The sequence below is a fragment of the Podarcis erhardii genome (genome assembly GCF_964252035.2).
Source record: "Podarcis erhardii genome assembly, chromosome: 9".
NCBI lineage: Eukaryota > Metazoa > Chordata > Lepidosauria > Squamata > Lacertidae > Podarcis > Podarcis erhardii.
In genome coordinates, this window is record NC_138512.1 from 77,691,549 (window position 1) to 77,715,294 (window position 23,746).

General features: G+C 50.0%; 1 protein-coding gene across 1 annotated transcript; it reads left to right on the top strand.

Moving 5' to 3' along the window:
• Window positions 1–3,475: 3,475 nt before the first annotated feature.
• Window positions 3,476–23,640, top strand: LOC309350579 (uncharacterized protein; the record flags this gene model as incomplete). The annotated part of the gene is made up of 7 exons (XM_081877549.1): window positions 3,476–3,623; window positions 5,519–5,626; window positions 6,637–6,735; window positions 12,083–12,169; window positions 13,107–13,267; window positions 22,645–22,754; window positions 23,223–23,640. Coding segments are annotated over 7 exons (888 nt in total), but the record flags the coding sequence as incomplete, so codon positions are not given.
• Between the last annotated feature and the right edge of the window lie 106 nt (window positions 23,641–23,746).

Below are 23,746 nucleotides of genomic sequence, written 5' to 3' on the forward strand. Positions count from 1 at the left end.
CTTCCTGTTTGCTCTGTTCCTTCTGAACATGTTATAACCCTCAATTTCTACATTCCAGTCATGAGTCTCATCCCACCAGGTTTCAGTAATGCCTATTAGACCATATTTGCCATCCTGTATTAAGAGCTCATTAGTAACGTTCTATTAATGTAACATTTTAATGTGTATCTGTGTAATATTTTGTCTAAATTGTCTGTTGTTGCTTCTATTTCTGCACACCTCTAATATGCTCCCTTCATTGGAGCACAGGCCTTGTAAAGGTGCTCCTCCACCTTTCTTCTGATCACAGGAGAGTTAGAAGCAATAAAATGTTCATGTGCAAAAAACAAAAAACAAAACACCTGTGAGACTTTTTCTTTGCCTTTTATGCATCCCAGTGTTCTGCTAACCTGTTCTTCACCATTGCTGACAGAAATTAATGAAGTTTTTTTCTTAATACAACGCTTTCTGGACTCTTCCCATGATTGTTTCTCATTGGAAAAGTAGTACAAGGCCCTATTATGCATCTTCCATTGTGGGTCCTTCAGCAATTCAGCAATCTTGTTTTGGGGCCAAGGCAGCGATGCAGGAATAGCAGAAAGAAGAAAGAAAGGAGGATATTCAGTAGAAGCCAGCTTATGCGTTCATGCAGATTAGAAAGCAAGAGCCTATCAGGTCAAAATGTATTGCTCGCTGAATTACAGTACAACCCAGTACATCGTATCAAAGCTGCAATCCTGCAATGAGCCTAACCTCTGAGTAGGCAAATACATGAGCATGTTTATTTGAATAGTAGACATAGATCAATTGCTTCAGAGACTCCCAACTCCAATAGCCAGATCAGCTTAGTTTCCAGACTGCCAGTCGGAAGGGCTCTGACATCGAGGTGGAGGACAGATCCCTTTACTCCTCTTTTCCTGTCTTGTGCCAAAGCTCCCTCCTTGCAGCATCCTTGCAAACTATACAGTGGTGCCCCACAAGACGAATGCCTTGCAAGACGAAAAACTCGCTAGACGAAAGGGTTTTCCGTTATTCGAGGTGCTTTGCAAGACGAATTTCCCTATGGGCTTGTTTCGCAAGACAAAAACGTCTTGCGGGTTTGCTTCCTTTTTCGTAAAACCGTTAATACCCGGGGAATCCACGCTCCGCAAGACGAAAAAAATTGCTAGACAAAGCAACTCGCGGAATGAATTAATTTCGTCTTGCGAGGCACCACTGTAGTAACAATTCTTTTTTGGGGGGAAGCAATATACTAGATATGAAATGAACATTTCCCCTGGGTTTATCCTTTCTGTGCAATTCCTATTAGGCATGGCAGATAGCCAATCAGGAAAGGGCATAAGTTGAATGGGAGGTGTTCCTAGAATGTAGAAGGCTCTACATCACAAGGAAAGTGGTTCTAGGTGTTGGGGGGGATGAAAGAAACTCATGAAGAAACAGAGGCAGAGAGAAACTTGGAAGCAATACTGTCTCTACAAGGAAAGGCTATGATATTGTGGTATTTTAATTTCAGAAAAAGGCAACTATGGCTATCGTCCCCTGGCCCTTATGGTGAACATGCCAGGGGCCGTAATCTACATCAGATCTCTCTCTCCAGAATCAAGGACACAGCCCCAACCACAGAGAGGGATATCTGATGTCAGATCCGCAGCCCCTACTGCCATGGAAAACTCTGCAGCCCTAGCCCAGCAATGTTAGAGGCTGGGATCCAATGACTAAATGCTAAAAAATGGAACGTTGTTTGGTGAAAGTTTGGTCTAATGTCAGAGGAGGACCATGAGATTACTTGGATCCAAAGGATCCAATGCCTTCTTGTTTAGGGAAGTTTTGTTTGACGTTTTATTATTCCCTTGTTTAGGGAAGTTTTGTTTGGCGTTTTATTGTGCTTTTAATTTTCTGTTGGGAGCCACCCAGAGTGGCTGGGGAAACCCAGCCAGATGGGTGGAGTATAAGTAATAAATTATTATTATGATTCACACAACATATTCCCAAACCAGGAACTCATGCATGCCTGCCCACATGTTGGTGTAATTCAATCCCATTTATTTCCCTACCATTGTTTCTAACAGGAAGGAAATGGGCTAAAAAATAAAATAAAATAAAATAGGGTGTGGATGTGAGCCTGTGGGGCAAGGCATTGGACAAGGTGCTACAACCACTTTTGGTTCTCCCTCCTGCACACCTTTGCTTCTCCCTCCTGCACACCTCACGTCTAAGGCTTGAGTGGGCGGGTGTCAGGATGCTGTCAGCAGCTCCCGATTGCTTGTCCAGGAAAGTATAAAGACAAGGGAAGGTTTCTTACTGTCCTTTTTTAATTTAAAATTTACAGAGAGAGGCTATAGAACCCAGCCTCTTGGATAATGACATTGTCCCGAGTGAATCTCAACCTCCCCCATCTCTCCCACTTCCTCATTCTTCATTCATCATCGTCAACATCATCATCACCACCATCTCTACGGGTGGCGCTATGTGCCCTCTGTCTTTGAGCTCTTTGCTCTCCTACTTTTAAGGCTCCACCATTTGGAGGAGCTGCCCTACCAGATGCCCCCACAAGTGGCCCTGCAAAGTGTGGTTGGGGTGGGAGGGGATGATGTTCTTCTCAATACTACAATCAACCTGCCATGTATTTAAATAAGGCAGGTCTGGGATGTTAGTTCTGCAGCTGAAGAACCCACTGCTCTGTGACTCCTCTTTAAACACCAGACCTTCAGCAGATCAGATGACATGAGGCACCAGCACAATCAACACACATGAAATGGCGGAGGCAGGTAGGTAGCTTCAGACTTTTGTTTTCTCTTCAGGAGAATTCATTGTCTCTGGCCACAGTTCATTCATGGTGGTGGTGGGCCTCCATACTGCTCTTCCAAGTAAGTAAGCAGGGCACCATTTCCCATTCATCCCTGTACTTGTTGCCAGTGGCGGAGCTTCATGCTCCGGCACCGGGGGGGGGTGGCGAGGAGGTGGGGGAGGGGCTGATACACATCCTGGGGGTGGGGCACGCCGCCCACAGGGGCCTGGCGCACATCCTGGGGCGGGGCATGTGCCTGCAGGGGCATGGCACATGTCCTGGGGGTGGGGCACAGCGCCTGCAGGGGCATGGCGCCCAACGCGGGCAGGGGGTAGCCGCGATGGCACCCTACCAGGATCGCGCTGCTGGGGGCGGTGTGCTCCCCCCGCACGCCTCTTCTTCCGCCAGTGCTTGTTGCATGCAGCACTGCTTCCATTCCAATGCTATTATTCCTCATCTGCTAAAACGTAAGTTACTCACCTTCCTGTCCGTTGCGGTGAAAATGTGGAACTTACATAATTGACATAAGTTAAATTATTCCACCCCACTCATTTGAGTGCAAAGTAAGCACAGTGCTGCTCTGGGCTCCTTTAGCAGAAAGGGTGAGAGAAATCTCTAAAATAAAAAAATATAAATGCATCTGCTGAACATTGCTGTACATTGATGGAAATGTTTGTGTGATGCTTCTGCTGCTGCTTCCCACCCCCACCCCAAATTGCAGCTGCGAAAACAACAGGAAATGTGAAACCAGCAGCAACAGCAAAGCAGCCAAGAGGATTCAGTCGAGTCAAGAAGTTATTCCAACGGAAGAAAAGTGTACCAAAGGCAGCCCCAGGGAAAAGGCCAACATTTAAGGGTCTGTAGTAGTTTGTTGTTCACAGGATGGAAGGAAAGCAGAAGAAAGGGAGGTTGGTGGGTGGGAAGGATCTGGACCCAGTCATGATGGCAACGCATGCCATGAGTGGGAAAGCCTGACCAGTTCTTTGGGCCCAGAGGGGAAACCCACTGGGGAAGGACACAGCACATGTGGAATTTGCTGCCACATAGCTCAGTTGATTAGAGCATGGTGCTGATAATGCCAAAGTCGCAGGTTTTGATCCCCATGTGGGACAACTGCACATTCCTGCATTACAAGGGTTGGACTCGCCAACCCCAACTCTACAATTCTATGATTCTTTGATGTAGTGATGGCCACCAACTTGGAAAATGTGCTGATTCCGGGGGATTACCGTGCGACGTGGTCCGAGTCCAGTCCGAGGTCGGGGGTGTGGTATGGGGGCTGTCTGTCAAGGCTGAAGTGGGTCCAAGGCAAGGAGTCGGGTGAGGTCAGGAACTCTGGCAGAAGAGCAGGACAGGGTGCCGGCAGGAACAGGTTACCAATAATGTTGCTCCCGCAACCTGGGACTGGGCTGGCTGGCTTTTATCTCCTCTGAGGCATAGGGCGGTCCCGGTGCACAGGTGACTCGCCTCTCCTGGCCTGGAGGTGAGCACTCCTCCTGTGAGAACCTAGTTCCCTCCACCTCTCTGCCCTGAGCCTCTGCAGCTCAGGAGAGGCTGGAGGGTTACTGGACCCAGAGGCAACCTCACCTTCCCCTGACAGGGCTGGGAGAGGAGCACCTGCAGGCAATGGGTCCTTGATCACCTCCAGAGCCAGAGCAGATTCAGCTGGTGTCTGCTCCTGAGGATCCGGCACAGGTGAGGGCCCTTCAGGTTCAAGCCCCAGCCCCGGCTCAGCCGGTCCTGGAGGCAGGGACTCCTGTGCAGGCTGGGATTCCTCAGGTTCAGCCTCTGAATCCGATTCCCAGGCCATCACAGAAAACTTTTAGAGGGACTTAGGCAAATTCTTGTGGTGCCTCTGACTGGCTTCTGTGAGAACAGGATGCTTGACTAGATGGGCCTTGGGTCTCATCCAGCAGTCAGGCTCTTCTGATGTTCTTAGGAGCAAAAATCTGGTGTTTGAGTCCACTCTCTTGCTGGCTATGACACACACTGTGTGAAATCCATGTTGCAGATACAGTGGTGCCTCGCAAGACGGAATTAATTCGTTCTGCGAGTTTTTTCATCTAGCGAATTTTTCGTCTTGCGAAGCGCGGCTTAGCGGCTTAGCACTATTAGCGGCTTAGCGACTATTAGCGGCTTAGCGGCAAGATGTTTTCGTCTTGCAAAGCAAGCCCATAGGGAAATTCGTCTTGCGAAGCACCTCAAAAAACGGAAAACTCTTTTGTCTAGCGAGTTTTTCGTCTTGCGAGGCATTAGTCTTGCGGGGCACCACTGTATTAATATTGTGCAGTCTGAAGTGACTGGGTGTCTGAAAAAATGACCCCTTTTGGAAATGAAGCATTGCACAGGCCCATGAAAATATTGTTCAAATTTTACTAGCAGAACTCTTCTAAATAAAACAGATCCAAATGATACATCCACATATATTCATACAATGTCTTGTGCTGTTCAGGACAGGCTCAGCACCTTAGAAAATATGAAATGATCCAAACAGACCTAGAAGCAGAGGTCTGTCTATCCCACAGCCTTCATTCCAGCCTCCATTGGCCTTAGGCGGCTTACTCTCCCTTCAGGAGAGCTTTATTTACATATTCACTCCATGGAGTTTGGACTCAGAGGCAACTTCCTTCAAAACGGAGATTTGCTTGTTGAGCTGAACAGGTTACTGTGAAAATCTTGTTTGTTGGGATTGCAGTGGGATGTTGGCTATGGATGACTAAAGCATCATTTTCTTTTCTCTTGTCCTTCAAGAAAGGCTCGTTGGGGCAAAAGCAATCTTCTACTCTCCGTACGCTCTATATGCTGCCATGATGGTTCTTGTGGGCTGCATCATTGTCTCATCTATTATGATCGTCTTGTGTAAGTTACACTTGCAGGGAGCACGGTGGAAACCTTCAGGTTTACTCTGCTGGCTTCTCTGCTTCACTGTCAACCTTTCGAAAAGAGAAGGCACAGTCCAAACTCTGCTGAGGCCCACTTCCTCTCATTGGTTTCAGTAGGTGAGGTAAAGGCCTGGCTAAATCTTTCCCATTGAAATCAATTTTTCTCCACTGATGCCCCTCAATAACCGCTTAAATACTTGGTGTGGACAAGACAGTTACTCCGATGTGAACTAAACTGAAATATACTCGAGTGTGGATTTCATGCTCTTTATTCAGCTCATAGTAGTGAGGAATTGAAGTTCCCCCCAAATGTCTGCTTTATATATATTATTTATACAAGGGGCTCCACGTGATTGGCTAATTCTAGGATTCTCCTGTAGGCCAATCAGGTTGCGGATTCACTTCCACCTAGAGTTGGATTGGGTGGCTCCTGCGGACCAATCAGACTGCTGCATTCTGGATCCTATTGGTTTTTTTTTTTTAAAAAAAATATTTAATCATGGATCCTATTGTTCTAGGACCAACCAGACTGCTGCATTCTGAATCCTATTGTTCTAGGACCAATCAGGCTGCTGCATTTTGGATCCTATTCAACTCAGTACATAGCAAAACCCATTGCCTTTTTTAAACTTGTTGTTATCTTTAGCTTGTTGTTTAAGCAGGGGCGATACTAGGCTTTATTTCGCCCAGGTGAACGCCTCCATTTGGCAAACACACCCAATGCACATTTGTGTGCACACAGTCAGGCTCGGAGCCTCAATGGCGTTCCTCTGGAGGCCTCATCCCATGCGAAAAACCTGGCTAGCCCCCTCCCCCCCTTGTAGTTACGGCTCTGTCTTAAGTGAGCTGTGAAGGCTTCTTCCTGTCTCAGCTTGTGTGGCTGGAGAAATCTACATGCTCTGCGTGTGAAAGCAAAGCTGTACTTCCACTTGGCATGACTAGTATCAGAACATTTGTATAAATTTCCCCCTCTCACCTTTCCATTAGATAACCGTGAAATGAGAAAAAGAACCATCTTTCTCAAAGGAGTGAATGAGATTTCAGATTACATGGGCAGGAAGTATCCAGATCTCCAGAGTTTGGAAGGTAAGCAACGAGTTGCAGCTGGGATGCTGAGCCTCCCCACTCAGCCCCTCCAATCATATTTTCTCCCAGCAGAGCATATTCCCACTGGTATGTCTCTGTTGGGACAGAAACCACAGGATGATGGGTGGGTTGCAGTGGTATATCGGTGGGTAGAATAAGTTTTTATTTTAACTGTCTTCTGCCAGGCATCTGGGAATCCGAACCCCCCCCCCCCGACATACACACACAACAAGCAGCCAGGGGAAAATAGACAGCAAAAGCTCTTAAAGGTAAAGGTAAAGGGACCCCTGACCATTAAGTCCAGTTGTGACCAACTCTGGGGTTGCGGCGCTCATCTCTCTGTATTGGCCAAGGGAGCTGGCATACAGCTTCCGGGTCATGTGGCCAGCATGACTAAGCCGCTTCTGGCGAACCAGAGCAGCGCACGAAAACGCCGTTTACCTTTCCGCAGGAGCGGTACCTATTTATCTACTTACTTGCACTTTGACATGCTTTCGATCTGCTAGGTGGCCAGGAGCAGGGACCGAGCAACGGGCGCTCACCCCGTCGCGGCGATTCGAACCGCCGACCTTCTGATCGGCAAGAGCTTTTGCTGTGGTTTAACCACAGCCTCTAAGAGTAATGGCGTTGCTCAGAGTAATTTCCTCCCCTCTTCCCTTCTCGCTTGTCAACAGCCCCACCCCCCTTACAGTGGCTGCTTAAGGCCATTTGTCTCTTAGCTCTCTGCTCTCCTACTTTCACTGCTTTCCGGGTTCTGGGAGAAGGGGAGTCTGGAATGCTTTCTAGTGATAACATGTCAGCCAGCTGCCCCAGCACTGCTTCCTATCCCCTTCTCCCATTATTTCCCAGCTTTGCCCCTCTGTCTCTGAGCTGTGACCTTCTGCAAACCACTGTTGTAAATCTATACTGTCTTCCTCTTCTCTGAAAGTTTGAGGATGAGGTCTCCACCATTCCTCCTCAGTCCAGTCCAGTCCCTGACACTGTCTGTCTGTCTCGTCCCTCATCCCAAATGGAGCCCAGGGCAGCAAATTCACCCATAGAAACTCTTTTTTTAATAATAAATAATAATAATAATAATTTATTATTTGTACCCCGCCCATCTGGCTGGGTTTCCCCAGCCACTCTGGGCGGCTTCCAACAGAGATAAAAAATACACTAAAATGTCACATATTAAAAACTTCCCTGAACAGGGCTGCCTTCAGATGTCTTCTGAATGTCAGGTAGTTGTCCATCGCCTTGACATCCGATGGGAGGGCATTCCACAGGGCGGGCGCCACCACCGAGAAGGCCCTCTGCCTGGTTCCCTGCAACTTGGCCTCTCGCAGTGAGGGAACCGGCAGAAGGCCCTCGGAGCTGGACCTCAGTGTCCGGGCAGAACGATGGGGGAGGAGACGCTCCTTCAGATATACTGGACCGAGGCCATTTAGGGCTTTAAAGGTCAGCACCAACACTTTGAATTGTGCTCGGAAACGTACTGGGAGCCAATGTAGGTCTTTCAAGACTGGTGTTATATGGTCTCGGCGGCCACTCCCAGTCACCAGTCTAGCTGCCGCATTCTGGATTAGTTGTAGTTTCCGGGTCACCTTCAAAGGTAGCCCCACGTAGAGCGCATTGCAGTAGTCCAAGCGGGAGATAACCAGAGCATGTACCACTCTGGCGAGACAGACCGCAGGCAGATAGGGTCTCAGCCTACGTACCAGATGGAGCTGGTAAACAGCTGCCCTGGATACAGATTTGACCTGTGCCTCCATGGACAGCTGTGAGTCCAAAATGACTCCCAGGCTGCGCACCTGGTCCTTCAGGGGCACAGTTACCCCATTCAGGACCAGGGAATCCTCCACACCTGCCCGCCTCTTGTCCCCCAAAAACAGTACTTCTGTCTTGTCAGGATTCAGCCTCAATCTGTTAGCCGCCATCCATCCTCCAACCGCTTCCAGACACTCACACAGGACCTTTACCGCCTTCACTGGTTCTGATTTAAAAGAGAGGTAGAGCTGGGTATCATCTGCATACTGATGAACACCCAGCCCAAACCTCCTGATGATCCCTCCCAGCGGCTGCATGTAGATGTTGAAAAGCATGGGGGAGAGGACAGAACTCTGAGGCACCCTACAAGTGAGCGGCCAGGGGTCTGAACACTCATCCCCCACCACCACTTTCTGAACACGGCCCAGGAGGAAGGAGCGGAACCACTGTATGACAGTGCCCCCAGCTCCCAGCCCCTCAAGACGGTCCAGAAGGATGTCATGGTCGATGGTATCAAACGCCGCTGAGAGATCCAGCAGAACTAGGAAACAGCTCTCACCTTTGTCCCTAGCCCGCCGGAGATCATCAACCAGTGCGACCAAGGCAGTTTCAGTCCCATGATGAGGCCTGAATCCCGACTGGAAGGGATCCAAATGGTCCGCTTCTTCCAGGCGTGCCTGGAGTTGTTCAGCAACCACTCGCTCAATCACCTTGCCCAAGAATGGAAGGTTTGAGACTGGGCGATAATTGGCCATCGTGGCCGCATCTAAAGATGGTTTTTTAAGAAGCGGTTTAATAACCGCCTCTTTCAGCGGGTCTGGGAAGGCTCCCTCACGGAGGGAAGCATTCACCACCCCACGAAGCCCATCGCTCAGTCCTTCCCGGCTAGCTTTTATAAGCCAGGATGGGCAAGGATCCAGGAGACAGGTGGTTGGCTTCACTCGTCCAAGCAGCCTGTCCACATCCTCGGAGGTAACAGATTGAAATTGATCCCACACAACTTGACCAGACAGGACTCTAGCACTCTCCCGCCCCGGCCCTGCTCCCACGGTGGAGTCTACTTCTTCCCGAATCTGAGCGATTTTATCTGCAAAAAATTTGCAAAATCATTGCAGGAGAACATGTGGCCCGTACTGGGCCCCGATGTTACAGGTGGTTCCGCTAAATTGCGAACCACCTGAAAGAGTCTCCTGCTGCTGTTTTCTGCAGATGCAATAGAGGTGGTGAAGAAAGTCTTCTTCGCCGTCGCTATCGCCACTTGGTAGGCTCGACATTGAGCTCTAACCTGTGTCCGGTCAGATTCAGAATGAGTTATCCGCCACCGGCGCTCTAGCCGTCTCAACGATTGTTTCATTGCCCTCAGATCCGTGGAAAACCACGGGGCTCTCCGGGCTTCATGCAATCGGAGAGGGCGCTTCGGAGCCAAACAGTCAATAGCCCTGGTTAACTCCACATTCCAGCGGGCCACCAGGGAATCGGCTGAAAGGCCATCAACATGGGATAAAGCATCCCCAACCACTCTCTGGAAACCATTTGGATCCATTAAGTGGCGGGGGCGGACCATCCGAATCGGTCCCACCTCCCTGCAGAGGGGATGGGTCGCAGAGAAGTCCAGTTGCACCAGGAAGTGGTCTGACCATGGCACTTCTTTCGTTTCGCTTTTACTTAGTGTCAGATCACCAACATCCGTAGAGGTAAACACCAGGTCCAAGGCATGTCCGCGGCTATGGGTTGGGCCTGACTTATTCAGGGACAGCCCCATGGAGGCCATGCTTTCCACGAAGTCCCGAGCGGCCCCTTGTAAGGTCGTGTCGGCATGGATGTTAAAATCCCAAAGGACGACCAAGCTAGGTGTCTCCAGGAGAACATCCGCCACGACCTGAAGCAGCTCGGGCAGGGAATCCTTGGTGCAGCGGGGAGGTCGGTACACCAGAAGGAATCCTGTACTGCCCCTATTGCCCAACTTCCAGAACATGCACTCAGAAAACTGGGTCTTCCCAATAGGACGCCTGGTGCAAACTAATGACTTCCTAAAAATCACTGCAACCCCCCCTCCCCGCCCACATGACCTGGGTTGCTGTGCGTAAGAGAAACCTGGTGGACAAGCAGCGGCAAGGACAGGCCCATCTGCTTCATCCAACCAAGTCTCTGTTACACATGCCAGGTCAAGTCCCCCATCCATGATCAAGTCATGGATGGCAGTGGTCTTATGAATCATTGACCTGGCATTGCACAGCAACACTTTCAGGTCATGTGGGTATCCCTTGCTGATTCTAGTATTCATCCGGTCAGGACCAGACCCAGAGGTAGGGATAGTCCTCAGACAACGACTAAACCTGCCTCCTCTGTAATGACATGGTCTGGTCTTAGCGTAACTCCTCCTCCTACCCATGATCACTGAGATCGGTTGTCCCAGTGCATTCCCCCCTGTGAAGCATATCCCAGCCATTTTGTGGGCTGGGGCCCATTCCCCGGCAGCCCTGACCCCTCCCCTTAAGAACAAAATAACCCCTTTAAAAAACAAACAAACAAACAAAAAAGAAAAAACACAACACAAATAAAACAATATAAACAAAAAACAATAAAAATTACAAAAATTACAAAAACATAAAATCAAACAAATTCCCAGGCCCAATGAACATCCACCGCACCCCCCCCCCACATACAAAAAATTCAAAATAAAATTTTTAAAACATTTTAAAAGCACTCTGCACCCCTCCAGCAGTAACAGCAACTGTTCTAGTGAGGCCCGTCAGGCCCTGCCCCAGGCCAGATGGTGAGTGGCAGGAAGGAGCAGGACCCCATACACTCACATACAGGAGAGTCCTCCCGGGCAGCAGAGTCCAGCAGTCCTTTATGAGGCTTCAGGCCCCGCCCCAGGCCAGATGGTGAGTGGCAGGAAGGAGCAGGGCCCTCAGACACTCACACGCAGGAGAGTAATGTTTGGGTGGGGTGAGTGCTCTAAAAGCAGTTACAGTTAGGACATCTTTTAAAAAGTACATTTAAAGCAATCAAAAAATTCTCTCTACCAGTGATCTCAGGGGTGCCCGGAACAATGTCCTTCAGCCATTAAATGTTTGGGTAAACAGGAATGTTTTCAAATTCCTCCCAAAAAACAATTACAGAGACAGTCTCACAAACAGGGGGCCACCACTGGAAAGGTCCTATCATAAGATAACACCAACCTGGCAGCCCTTGGCAGTTGCACCACCACAAAGGCCTTGCTTGATGATCATAGGGTCCATGATGGTTGATATTGCGGAAGGTGCAATGTTCGCAAGGAGGATGGTACATAACATGAGGTAACACTCTACTCACCTGTAGTCTTGCTGACACAGCCCTATCTAACTTTGTTATAGCTAACGTCTATTGTGCCTTTGTGGCCTTTGCCTGGATACATTTTGTTCCAATGCTGTTATCAACAGAGCTGTTTGAGCTTTATGTGTATAGCTGTTTGAGTTTATGTGATAGGGGGTGGTGGTAATTGACTTCCACTACCTCAGAGCTGAGTGGGGATTGGAACACGCACACACAAAATAAGGATAAGACTGTAGCTAGATGCTTGAGATTTCCCTGACTTGAATTTTTGCAATCTTTTAAGATGTTGACAGAATTAAGGTAGCTACGAATTTATCATTGAGGCTGACTGAAGAGAACAAAAAAAATAAGGAACTGCAAGTTGCAATTGGTAAGTTACTCTGAGACTGCGATGCTGAATAATGCAGGGAGAGCCCATTACAAAACAAAAACAAAAACCTGTTATTGGCTTTAGAGGGGCGCTGCCAACCTCTGTATCTGCCACTCAACTTAAACTGGTTCCAAAAACCTGTCTGCAAGATGCCAAGCAGTGGAAATCTCTTCTGTAACCACTGCTGTTCAAATGCTGTTCTTTATATATCACACTCAAAAACAGTTCTGAAAGCTTTTAAAATGAATGAGCCACATACAGGTCTAATTTGACAGCAGACCTGGCAGAGCTCACACATACCTCTCAACCTGTGTCTGGTACTTTTGTCTGTGTAGATTTGTTAGAAAACTGGCTAACAAATTTTCAATGCATGTAAAAAGAGAAACAGAAGAAAATGAATTATGTATCTCGGTGAAAATAGGCTAATGTTGTTGGTGGTTAGAATAAACAGTGGAATCCTGTTGCAAACTTTCTTCTTAACATAGCTCATTAATGTAACTCGTTAATATAATATATAATAAAATATACTGAGACTTTGTAGTACAGTGGTACCTCGGGTTAAGTACTTAATTCATTCCGGAGGTCCGTTCTTAACCTGAAACTGTTCTTAACCTGAAGCACCACTTTAGCTAATGGGGCCTCCCACTGCCGCTGCACCACCGGAGCACAATTTCTGTTCTCATCCTGAAGCAAAGTTTTTAACCCGAGGTAATATTTCTAGGTTAGTGGCGTCTGTAACCGGAAGTGTATGTAACCTGAAGCATATGTAACCTGAGGTACCACTGTATAACAAGGTCTTGGTATATCACCTGTTTCACATTATAAATAATGCTTAAAGCTCTGCAGAGACATTCAAGCTATCTTCTGATGAATATCCTTTCTCTCTCTCTCTCTCTCTCTCTCTTTATTCCTCACATATTTGTGGCTTGACGGAAAGATGACATTTTGGGAAGGCTTGAGCAACATTGGACGGTGTATAACAAGAAGTTATACTTGTTTGATATCTTTAAACCACCCAGAACTTGGCAAGACTGTGCAGATTATTGTGCGGGAAAACCTTTCTCCGGAATGATTAATGTTGAAAGTAGAGATGAGGAGGTTGGTTGGATGCTAGAATACACACAAAGCAGGGACAACCCATCACAGTATGATGACTACATAGCCTTCAAGTCCTATAACAGCTGCTTCTTGCTCCTCTCCTCCACGAGCAGTAAGAAGTCACATTGACCAGAGGAAACTCCATGGGTTTGTGATGTTTTCTGTAATATCCATTAAGGAGGAGGAGAGCTAGAGCCAGTCACAAAGCAAGTTACTCATTCCCCAGTAAGCAATAGTGTGCTAACTCTACCCTCCACCCACTGGCTACACATTGACTGCCAGCATTAAAACAGAAGATTATATCACTTTATTTGGACAGTCACAAATTAAAGTTCAAACTAGATGGGGGTACTGTGGCGATCACACAGGGTCCCCGGTCGTTTGATGGTCTATTGATCCCTGTGCCACCACTGTGATTGCCTATTCGCTGCCACCAACCCGTTTCTCTCGGGTACACACGGAGTCCAGACAGTTGTTAACATTAACAAATAATCAAGTTTATTTTTATAAGCATGAACAAGTTTAAGGTTTCAGTTAATTTTTCTTGTCAATTTCTTAATCGTGGTTTCTTTAGTGACCTATACGTTCCTAACAACTCCAAACTGATTATCCCAACTATCTATCTGACTCCACCTAACAGTTCCTCTCACACCCTCACCACACAATTCAACCAACCCACAGACTTATCCTCCCTCTTCCTTCTCCAGCTCCCAACTCCCAGCTGACTTCCACACAACTCCAACTCTAACTCTAACTCTAACTCCTCCCCTTGGCTTCCCACTGGCCAATCACTTCACACTCATTTAACCCTTTCCTTATGACCCACCTAGGAGGGCAAACGCCACAGGTACCTTTTTGGGGGGGAAGCAGCTCCCCAAAGTTGAGGTGAAGAGGTGTGGTGGGGCTGATTTTCAATGTGGTGGCCTGAGGAGGATCTAATTATTTTTCTTACTTAAAAGCAAAGCAATGGCTAAGCGGTGCTCCAGATGTCTGCAAACGAGCACCTTGAAACTGGCAAAATGGTGTGACGGCAGCTGGAATACTGGCACACAGTTCTGGTTGCCTCACCTCAAAAAGCATATTGCTGGGCATGCAAAACGATTGAGCAGGTGGAGCAATGACTCTGTGAGGAAGGATCACATGAAAGAGGTGTATGCAATTTTGCTTCATGTAGAAGAGGAAGAAGAGTTTGGATTTGATATCCCACTTTATCACTACCCTAAAGGACCGTATAGTTAAAGTCATGGTTTTCCCAGTAGTGATGTATGGAAGTGAGAGCTGGACCATAAAGAAGGCTCATCACCGAAGAATTGATGCTTTTGAATTATGGTGCTGGAGGAGACTCCCATGGACTGCAAGAAGATCAAACCTCTCCATTCTGAAGGAAATCAGCCCTGAGTGCTCACTGGAGGGACAGATCGTGAAGCTGAGGCTCCAATGCTTTGGCCACCTCATGAGAAGAGAAGACTCCCTGGAAAAGACCCTGATGTTGGGAAAGATGGAGGGCACAAGGAGAAGGGGACGACAGAGGACGAGATGGTTGGATAGTGTTCGCGAAGCTACCAGCATGAGTTTGACCAAACTGCAGGAGGCAGTGGAAGACAGGAGTGCCTGGCGTGCTCTGGTCCAGGGGGTCACGAAGAGTCAGACACGACTAAACAACTAAACAACAACAAAGGAGTCTCAAAGCGGCTAACATTCTCCTTTCCCTTCCTCCCTCACAACAAACACTCTGTGAGGTGAGTGGGGCTGAGAGACTTCAGAGAAGTGTGACTGGCCCAAGGTCACCCAGCAGCTGCATGTGGAGGAGCAGAGACGTGAACCCGGTTCCCCAGATTACGAGTCCACCGCTCTTAACCACTATATCACACACTGGTAGAGAAAGAGCGTAGATGTCAGGGCTGCCTCTAGGTCCCAGCTCACAGAGGACCAACGCCAGGCTGATATTATGTACAAAAGTCTTTATTGAAGTATAGTTTCCATTTTAAAGCCAGAGCGTGCAACCCTACGTCTAGACTCTAGATCGGCGAAGTCCTATCTGAATCACTTCCCCTTCCACACCAGTTTAAGATCCTAGCCCTGCTCCACCTTCTGCGCTGCTCTCTCCTCCTCTGGGTCCTCCTGCCCTCTGGGGCATTGCCCTTCCTGGACTCTTCCGACGCTGAGTCGCTTAGCTCCTCCCCTTGCCTCCGGCGTGCTTTAGGACCCGGTTCCCAATCCTCACTCTCTGCTGTCCCGCGCTCCTGTACATTTGAACTTGCTTCTCACGCCAACCCAGTGACCTTTCTCCTAACCGTTACACTGCTTCTATCACTGCTTCCCTCTTCCGTGACACTGGCCGGATCTTACCTCCCCTCCGTTGTACGACTCTCCGAGGAAGGCGTGGTCAGCTCTGCCTCGTCTTCTCTCCCTGGTGGGGGAAGTACTGGTCCCGATGCCTGGGACCCTTCCCCCCCACTCTGCTCTGGTGGGGAAGCTGGTCCTGATCTCCAACTACCACTCTGGGAGTCCCTGCTCCCCCCTTGCTCCTGGGGCGTTGCCCTTGGGACCCCCCTACCCCTGGCCACTGGCGCCCCCTTCTGTGAATCTTCCGATTCGCTGGAGAGGCTTATGGAATCCCTCGGACCACTGTCTCCTCCTACACTGCCCTCTGATTCCTCGCCCTCGCTCTCCATTTCCCATCTTCCCTGTGCCTCTGCTCCTGAGCCCCTGACATCCATCCCCCCTCGAAGCCCCCCCTTCCCCCTTCTCCCGGAGTGGGTTCTGGGTGCTCCAATGTCGTGGGGGTGAGTGCGGGGTACAGTTCTTCCCCCGTGGCGTGCCGCCAGCCGGATAAGTCCGGGAAGTCCTCCATGGTCTCGTCAACGGCGATCTCCTCTGCTTCCATCTCTTGGGAGGTGTGCTCGAAACCTGGATCTACCCCCAACTCGCCCGTGACCCCCTCTTCCCCTGTCGCTTGGGGTGACACTGCGTGCCATGGTCCTCTCAGAAGATCTGTGCGCCAGCCCACCTCAGGCTGATCCTCCCACCAATAAGATCCTCCTGTGCCAAACCCTGAGAGGGACCCCTCTGGGGAGCTGGTCTCCGGTGACGCCTCTTCAGCTGAAGAGAAACCCTGGAACGTGCTGGTGGAGAGTGTGGGTGTGAAAAGATATTCGTCGAAATAATCTGCCGGCATGGGTCTGTGCAGGAAAAGTGCATGGAATTCGTCCTTGAGCCATTGCTCCTCCACTGCATAGTCCGGTACCCACCTGTTGGCGCTGGCTGGGGTGTCTTCCCTGGCGAGGAGATATTCAATCCCTTCCTCCCCCCATCTCGAGTCTAAAATCTCTTGTGGCCTCGTTGATCGGGTCCGCCCACGGCGGCCCCCCCTGTGTGGGTGCGTCTCTGAGCGGGCTGGGGGCAGTCCCTGGTGCCTGGAACCTGTGAGGTGCCTTGTAGGGCGTGAGCACCGATCTATGAAAGACCGGATGCATTCTGGATCCCTCCGGGAGTGTCAGCCAGAAGGCCACTGGGTTGATCTGTGCCTCGACTTGGTAAGGGCCTAGCTGCTTGTGTCCGAGCTTCTTTTTAGCTAACGATCTGGCCGGCACTGCCTGGGCTGCTAACCAGACCCAGTCCCCCACCCGGATGTCCTCCCCAACTCTCCTGTGTCGGTCTGCCTGCATTTTGTAAGCGTGTTTAGCTAGCTCCAACTGCCTTCGGAGCTGTTCGTGGACCTCCTGTAACTCCGCTGCCAAGTTCTCAGCTCCCTGCGGTTCCCCCTCCCCCACTTTCTCTAAACCAGGGAAGGTCCTGGGATGCCGCCCATTGTTGGCAAAAAACGGTGTCACCCCCGTGGACACGTGTTTCGTGTTGTTGTAGGCAAACTCGGCCAGCGGCAGATAGTCCACCCAGGTCGAGGGCTGCTGGTTCGCGTAGCATCTCAGGTACTGCTGCATGATGGCGTTGACCCTCTCCGCTTGTCCGTTGGTCTGCGGGTGTCTCGCCGATGATAGGTTGACCTTGACGTTCAGGATGCCCATCAGTTTCTGCCAGAAACTCGAGATGAACTGGTGCCCCCGTTCGGACAGGATAGACCGTGGTAGGCCGTGCACCTTGAACACATGGTCTATGAACATCTTGGCTGTCTGTTCCGCTGTGGCCACCTTCGCGCAAGGAATGAAGTGGGCCATCTTGGTGAACAAGTCTACTACCACGAGTACCGCTGTCTTGCCTCGCGAGCTGGGCAGATCTGTGACAAAGTCCAGGGCCACTTTCTCCCACGGCTCGAGGGGCGTCTGTAGCGGTTCCAGCAATCCCGCCGGCGGCTTGTGCACCGGTTTGGCCCTTTGGCATGTGTCGCACCTCGTGACGTAATCCGCGACTTCCCCCCTCATCTTGGGCCACCAAAAGTCTCTGGCTACTAATTCCACCGTCTTCTCTTTGCCGAAGTGCCCAGCGCTGGGTGCGTTGTGTAACTGCTGCAGTACCTTCGCGCGGAGGTCATCTCCCGGCACGTAGAGGGCCCCTTTGCGGATGAGCAGTCCGTCGCGTATCTGAAACTCGTCGTCCTTCGCCTTGCCGCTTCGCACCTCCTCCATCTTGGATCGTGCAAAGGAGTCTGTCTGCAGCGCGTGACGTACTGCGTCCAGGTGCACCGTGGCTGAGGCGCATGCCCACGCTTCCGGTGCGAAAATGTGCTTGGCTGCCGCCGGTGCCTCTGCCTCGAGATACTGCGGCTTCCTGGACAGCGCATCCGCCATGATGTTGCTGTCTCCTGGGATGCATTCTATCCTGAAGTCGAAATCTGCAAAGAACTCCGCCCAGCGGATGTGTCTCTGGTTTAGGAACCTCGCCGTGCGCCAGTACTCCAAGTTCTTATGGTCCGTGCGGACCTGCACTGTGTGTTTGTCTCCGATGAGGAAGTGCCGCCACGCCTTGAATGCTGCATGAACGGCCAGCAACTCTCTGTCCCAGATGGTGTAGTTCTGCTCCGACTTGCTGAGCTTCCTGGAGTAGAAAGCGCACGGCCTCCAGTCCCCTTGGTGGTCTCGCTGCAACAGGACCGCCCCCACGGCTCTGTCTGAGGCGTCCGTCTCAACCCTCATGGGTTTGCTGGGGTTCACATGTAGTAGTTGTTCTTCGGACGCGAAGAGACGCTTGAGCTTTTGAAAGGACTGCTCCGCCTGCTCCGTCCAGATGAACTTCTTCTTCTTGGAGCTGAGGGTGTCGGTGATGGCCGCCGTCTGCATAGCGAAACCCTTGATAAACTTGCGATAAAAGTTGGCAAAGCTGACAAACTTCTGGACCTCCTTCCGATTGCGCGGGCTCTTCCAGTCCAGCACCGAGCGGACCTTGGCGCTGTCCATGGCGAGTCCCTTGTCGGACAGCTTGTAGCCCAGGAAATCCACCTCCGTCACGTCGAACTGGCACTTCTCTAGCTTGGCATAAAGCCTGTGCTCTCTCAGCCTCTGCAGGACTTCCTTGACATCTCTCTCGTGGGCCTCCTGCGACTCCGAGAAGATCAGGATGTCGTCCAGGAAGCAGACGCACTTCTTGTAGAGGAGACCCGCTAAGACGTGGTGCATGAAGGCTTGAAAACAGTGGGAGCCATTTTGTAATCCAAAAGGCATAACTCTATATTCATAGGTGCCTAGCGGCGTAAACATGGCCGTCTTCCACTCGTCGCCCTCCCGCACGCGTATGAGATTGTACGCTCCATGTAGATCCAACTTGGTAAAGATGCGACCCTTCCTCACCGTCGCCAGGAGGTCATCGATCTTGGGCATGGGGAAGGCTGTGGGCTTGGTTTTCGAATTCAAAATTCTGAAATCAACTACAAGCCTCTTTTGGGGCGTGTCTTTTTTCTTCACAAAAAACACGGGGCTGCCCCCCACTGCTTTGGACTCCCGGATGAATCCCCGCTTCAAGTTGAGGTCTATGAACTCCCTGAGTTCCTGTAGTTCATCTTCAGACATGGAATACAGTTTTCCCGTCGGCAGCGTCGCCCCCGGCAGGAGGTCAATCTTGCAGTCGTATGGTCTGTGGGGGGGTAGCTTGTCCGCCTCCTTCTCGCAGAAAACCTCCAAAAAGTCTCTGTACTTGTCGGGTACCGCTTGCAGCATGCCCAAGTGTAACTGTGGCCCATCTTCCGGCCCCTCATCTTCCTGGGTGGGCAGTATGCAGTTTGCTGCGCAGTAGGAGGAGCTGAAAGTCAATTGGCGCTGGTACCATGCTAATGCCGGACTGTGCCGGTCCAGCCAACTCATGCCCAACACTATGGGTGTGTCTGACAGGTGTGTAACATTGAAGCTGATGACTTCGCGGTGGTTTCCAATTCGCATCACCATTGGTGGTGTTTGCTGTAGCACTTGTCCCCCCAGTAGTTCTCTGCCGTCGACTGTCACTACTTTCAGGGGCATCGTGGCAGGCAGGAGCGCTATGCCATGTTGCTTGATGAAATCCACTCCTATAAAGTCTGCATTGCTGCCAGAGTCAATGGTAATGGGGATTTCCATGGTGAGCCCATTGGGAAGCTGGAGCACTGTGGTGAGCTGCACCACTGGTTTGGGTGGGAGGGGGTCTGTGGGCTGTAAGATCCCTGGGGACTGCTTCACTGACTTGTCTGGCTGGGCCCCAGTGCCTATGATTCCAGCCAGACTCCGTCGTTTCTCTGCTGTGGTACATTCTGCTGAACTGCTTCTGTAATCGTCGCTGAGGCTGCAGTGTGCTTGTGCAGCCTCTGGGGACACTCTTTCGCCATGTGCTGAGCACTGTCGCAGATGTAACACTTCCTGTTCCCTCTAGGCTTCATTTTGACTGCTCCCGGCATTAGGGCTCTGGCTGCTGACTGAGCCTTGGCACCACCTATCTCCATCGGCTCCTCTCCCCCTCCCAGTGGAGGCGTGGATTGAGCGCGCGTTGTGTCCCTGGGAAAGAAAGGAGGTGCTCTTGCTGGCGCGCGTCCCCAACTCCCTTCGTCTTTGCTCCAGGAACGTTGTTCCAGACGCACCCCAATCGTCAGCCCCCTCTGGACCACTTCTTGAGTGCTTTGGGGTCTCTCCCCCCTTGCGATTTCGTCTTTCACAGCCCCATTCAGCCCCTCCCAAAAAAGGTCCCTGACGGCAGCTGAATTTTTCTCCCATCCCAGCGCGTTGACCAATGCAAAAAAGCGTGCGTGATATTGCCTCACAGTGGCCCTCCCTTGTTTTAATCCATGTATCTCTTTCCTGGCGAGATCTACATCTATCGCTGATAGAAAACAATCGTCCATCGCCTTAAGAAAGGCATCCGCATTTTGGAGGGCTGGGTCCTTATCTCGCCACAGATTACGCAGCCACGCTTTAGCGTCTCCGTGAAGATGCGTTAATATGAAGCCTACTTTCTCCCGCTCATCTCTAAAATCCTTCTCCAGCAATTCTAGCCCGTAAACCACGTCTGCTCTGAAGTTAGGATACTGCTGCAGATTCCCATCGAAATGAGACACGAGGCTGCCTCCTCTCTTTCCCAGCCCAATTCCCTCTGGTCTGGTTCCCGGCGCCCCCTGTTTAGTCAACATTTCCAACCTGATTTCCAGATCCTTGCAGGCAGTAGCCGCTTCCTCTTCCCTCTTCCTAGATGCAAGAATTTCCGCGTTGAGTTGTGTCACTGCGTTTTGCAGGGCTGTTATGCGTTCTTCGGTAGTCATCTTGTCTTGCTTTCGTGAGCTTGCGAAGCACCAATCTTCGCCCCCCGCTGCGTCCACTCACGCTGCGAGGTTTTTCTGGAGATAGGACTTACTGTCAGGGCTGCCTCTAGGTCCCAGCTCACAGAGGACCAACGCCAGGCTGATATTATGTACAAAAGTCTTTATTGAAGTATAGTTTCCATTTTAAAGCCAGAGCGTGCAACCCTACGTCTAGACTCTAGATCGGCGAAGTCCTATCTGAATCACTTCCCCTTCCGCACCAGTTTAAGATCCTAGCCCTGCTCCACCTTCTGCGCTGCTCTCTCCTCCTCTGGGTCCTCCTGCCCTCTGGGGCATTGCCCTTCCTGGACTCTTCCGACGCTGAGTCGCTTAGCTCCTCCCCTTGCCTCCGGCGTGCTTTAGGACCCGGTTCCCAATCCTCACTCTCTGCTGTCCCGTGCTCCTGTACATTTGAACTTGCTTCTCACGCCAACCCAGTGACCTTTCTCCTAACCATTACACTGCTTCTATCACTGCTTCCCTCTTCCGTGACACTGGCCGGATCTGACCTCCCCTCCGTTGTACGACTCTCCGAGGAAGGCGTGGTCAGCTCTGCCTCATCTTCTCTCCCTGGTGGGGGATGTACTGGTCCCGATGCCTGGGACCCTCCCCCCCCACTCTGCTCTGGTGGGGAAGCTGGTCCTGATCTCCAACTACTACTCTGGGAGTCCCTGCTCCCCCCTTGCTCCTGGGGCGTTCCCCTTGGGACCCCCCTACCCCTGGCCACTGGCGCTCCCTTCTGTGAATCTTCCGATTCGCTGGAGAGGCTTATGGAATCCCTCGGACCACTGTCTCCTCCTACACTGCCCTCTGATTCCTCGCCCTCGCTCTCCATTTCCCATCTTCCCTGTGCCTCTGCTCCTGAGCCCCTGACAGTAGAGAAAAGTCTTTCTCCTTGTCTCATAATGCCAGAACTTAGGGACATCCAATGAAGCCAAACTTTGGAAGATTCAGGCCAGACAAAAGAACTTCACACAACACATAATGAATTTGCTCCCACTGGAAGTAGTGATGGCTACTAACTTGGATGGTCTAAAAAGAAGTTTAGACAAATTTGTGGGAGAAAGGTATATCAATGGCTAATAGACACAAAGAATATATTATGCTTCCACTGTTGGAGGTATTATTCCACTCAGTACCAGTTCCTGGGAATCCCAGGTGAGGAGAATGTTGTTGCACTCTCAGTCCTCTTGTAGGCTTCTCATAGGCATATGGCTGGCCATTGTGAGAACAAGATCCTGGCCTAGGTGGCCCCATCTATCAATAATTGATTAGCGTACTTTCTCCTCCAGCAGGAGAAAGACCATGCTTCCACTGGAACCTCCTGGACAGAGTCTTCAGAACCAGAGGAGAGCAATGTGACCTACTGAGACCTTGAGGGAGGTGGCAAAATGGGGTCCTCTGGTGTGACTGATCTGTCCTCTAAGCCTTCCATGAATTTTGTATGCATTGGGGCCTCTTTTCAGACATTTCAAGGAAATATGCACAGGGCAAGGGCAAATCCTGCTATTGTGATGTCCCCCCCCCCCCATTATATCCCCACTAAATATCTGTAAGGAGCTATTGTCTTATTGGGCAAGGGATGTTGTCCAAAAAACATTTAAGAAATATATATATAGCTTTTTTGTTTGTCTGTTTTCAGTAAATATTTTATTATTTTCTTCTGCAGTTATATTTGGAATCACAACTCAAAGGCTCAATTTATGATTTCTGGATTGGAATGTATAAAAGGGGTAATGCCTGGTCATGGATTGATGCAACCCATAGGTTTGCTGACACGTAAGTCTAAACAAATTTCTTCTAAGGTCTGGGTTATACAACATTGTGTGTGTGTGTGTGTGTGTGTGTGTGTGTAAAATGTATACATATGTGTGTATGATTTTTTGGGAAACCAAACCCAGTGGCGGTTATATGCCAAGATCCACCACTGTGTTTGGTTTCCAGAAAACCTAGATATTCATTTCAAATTTGAAAGGGAAGTTTGTACAAGGCTAGGACTGTGTTGTCTTGGAACATGTATATGTTCTCAGGGCACAATGTGCAATCCAGCTTAAAGGCCATTTCAGGAGAAGAAAAGGCGGTGCCTGGGGAGCCATCGCCACAGTTGCCAGACCATGCCGGCCAGAGGATGTGGCTTTGCTCAACTCCTCCAGCTCAAAGAAAAACCTTTCTCTGCAGCCCACACCATCTCCATGCCATAGAAGCCATCGGACATCTAAATTGATTCACGCTTCCTCTTCTTTTCAGATACTGGATGCCTGGACAGCCAGATAACAAGGGATTTGCACGTCCAGGAACTGAGAACTGCGTTGGACTAATTAAAAATTGTGCTACCCAGCTGAAATGTTGGCATGATGCCCCCTGCTCTTCTAAAAAAAAATGCATTTGTAAGATGCTTCCTCAAAAGAAGTGGCTTACATGAAACTGGATTCTAAGATCTCTGTAAAAAAACAACAGCCAATGACAATGGAAAAAGCCCACCCCCTTAAAAAATAAATAAATGCAGAGGCAACTAAAATGGGTGGTTATTCAGCTCAACGCTCTGACATCAGGTCCTAAGAATACATCGCTTCTGCTTTCTTGAGGCTTAAGCAAGACACCTTATTTGCCAACTGCAAAAACTTAAGTAGCTTCATGAAATAAAGCATAGAAGAATCCAACCACACTCCATTTGCTATTGTACTTAATTGAGATGAGAATCCTGAAGTTAGGTTGTGAGGGAGAACCAATGTTGTTGAATCACCCATCCAGAGATGAGCAATGCTCTTAAA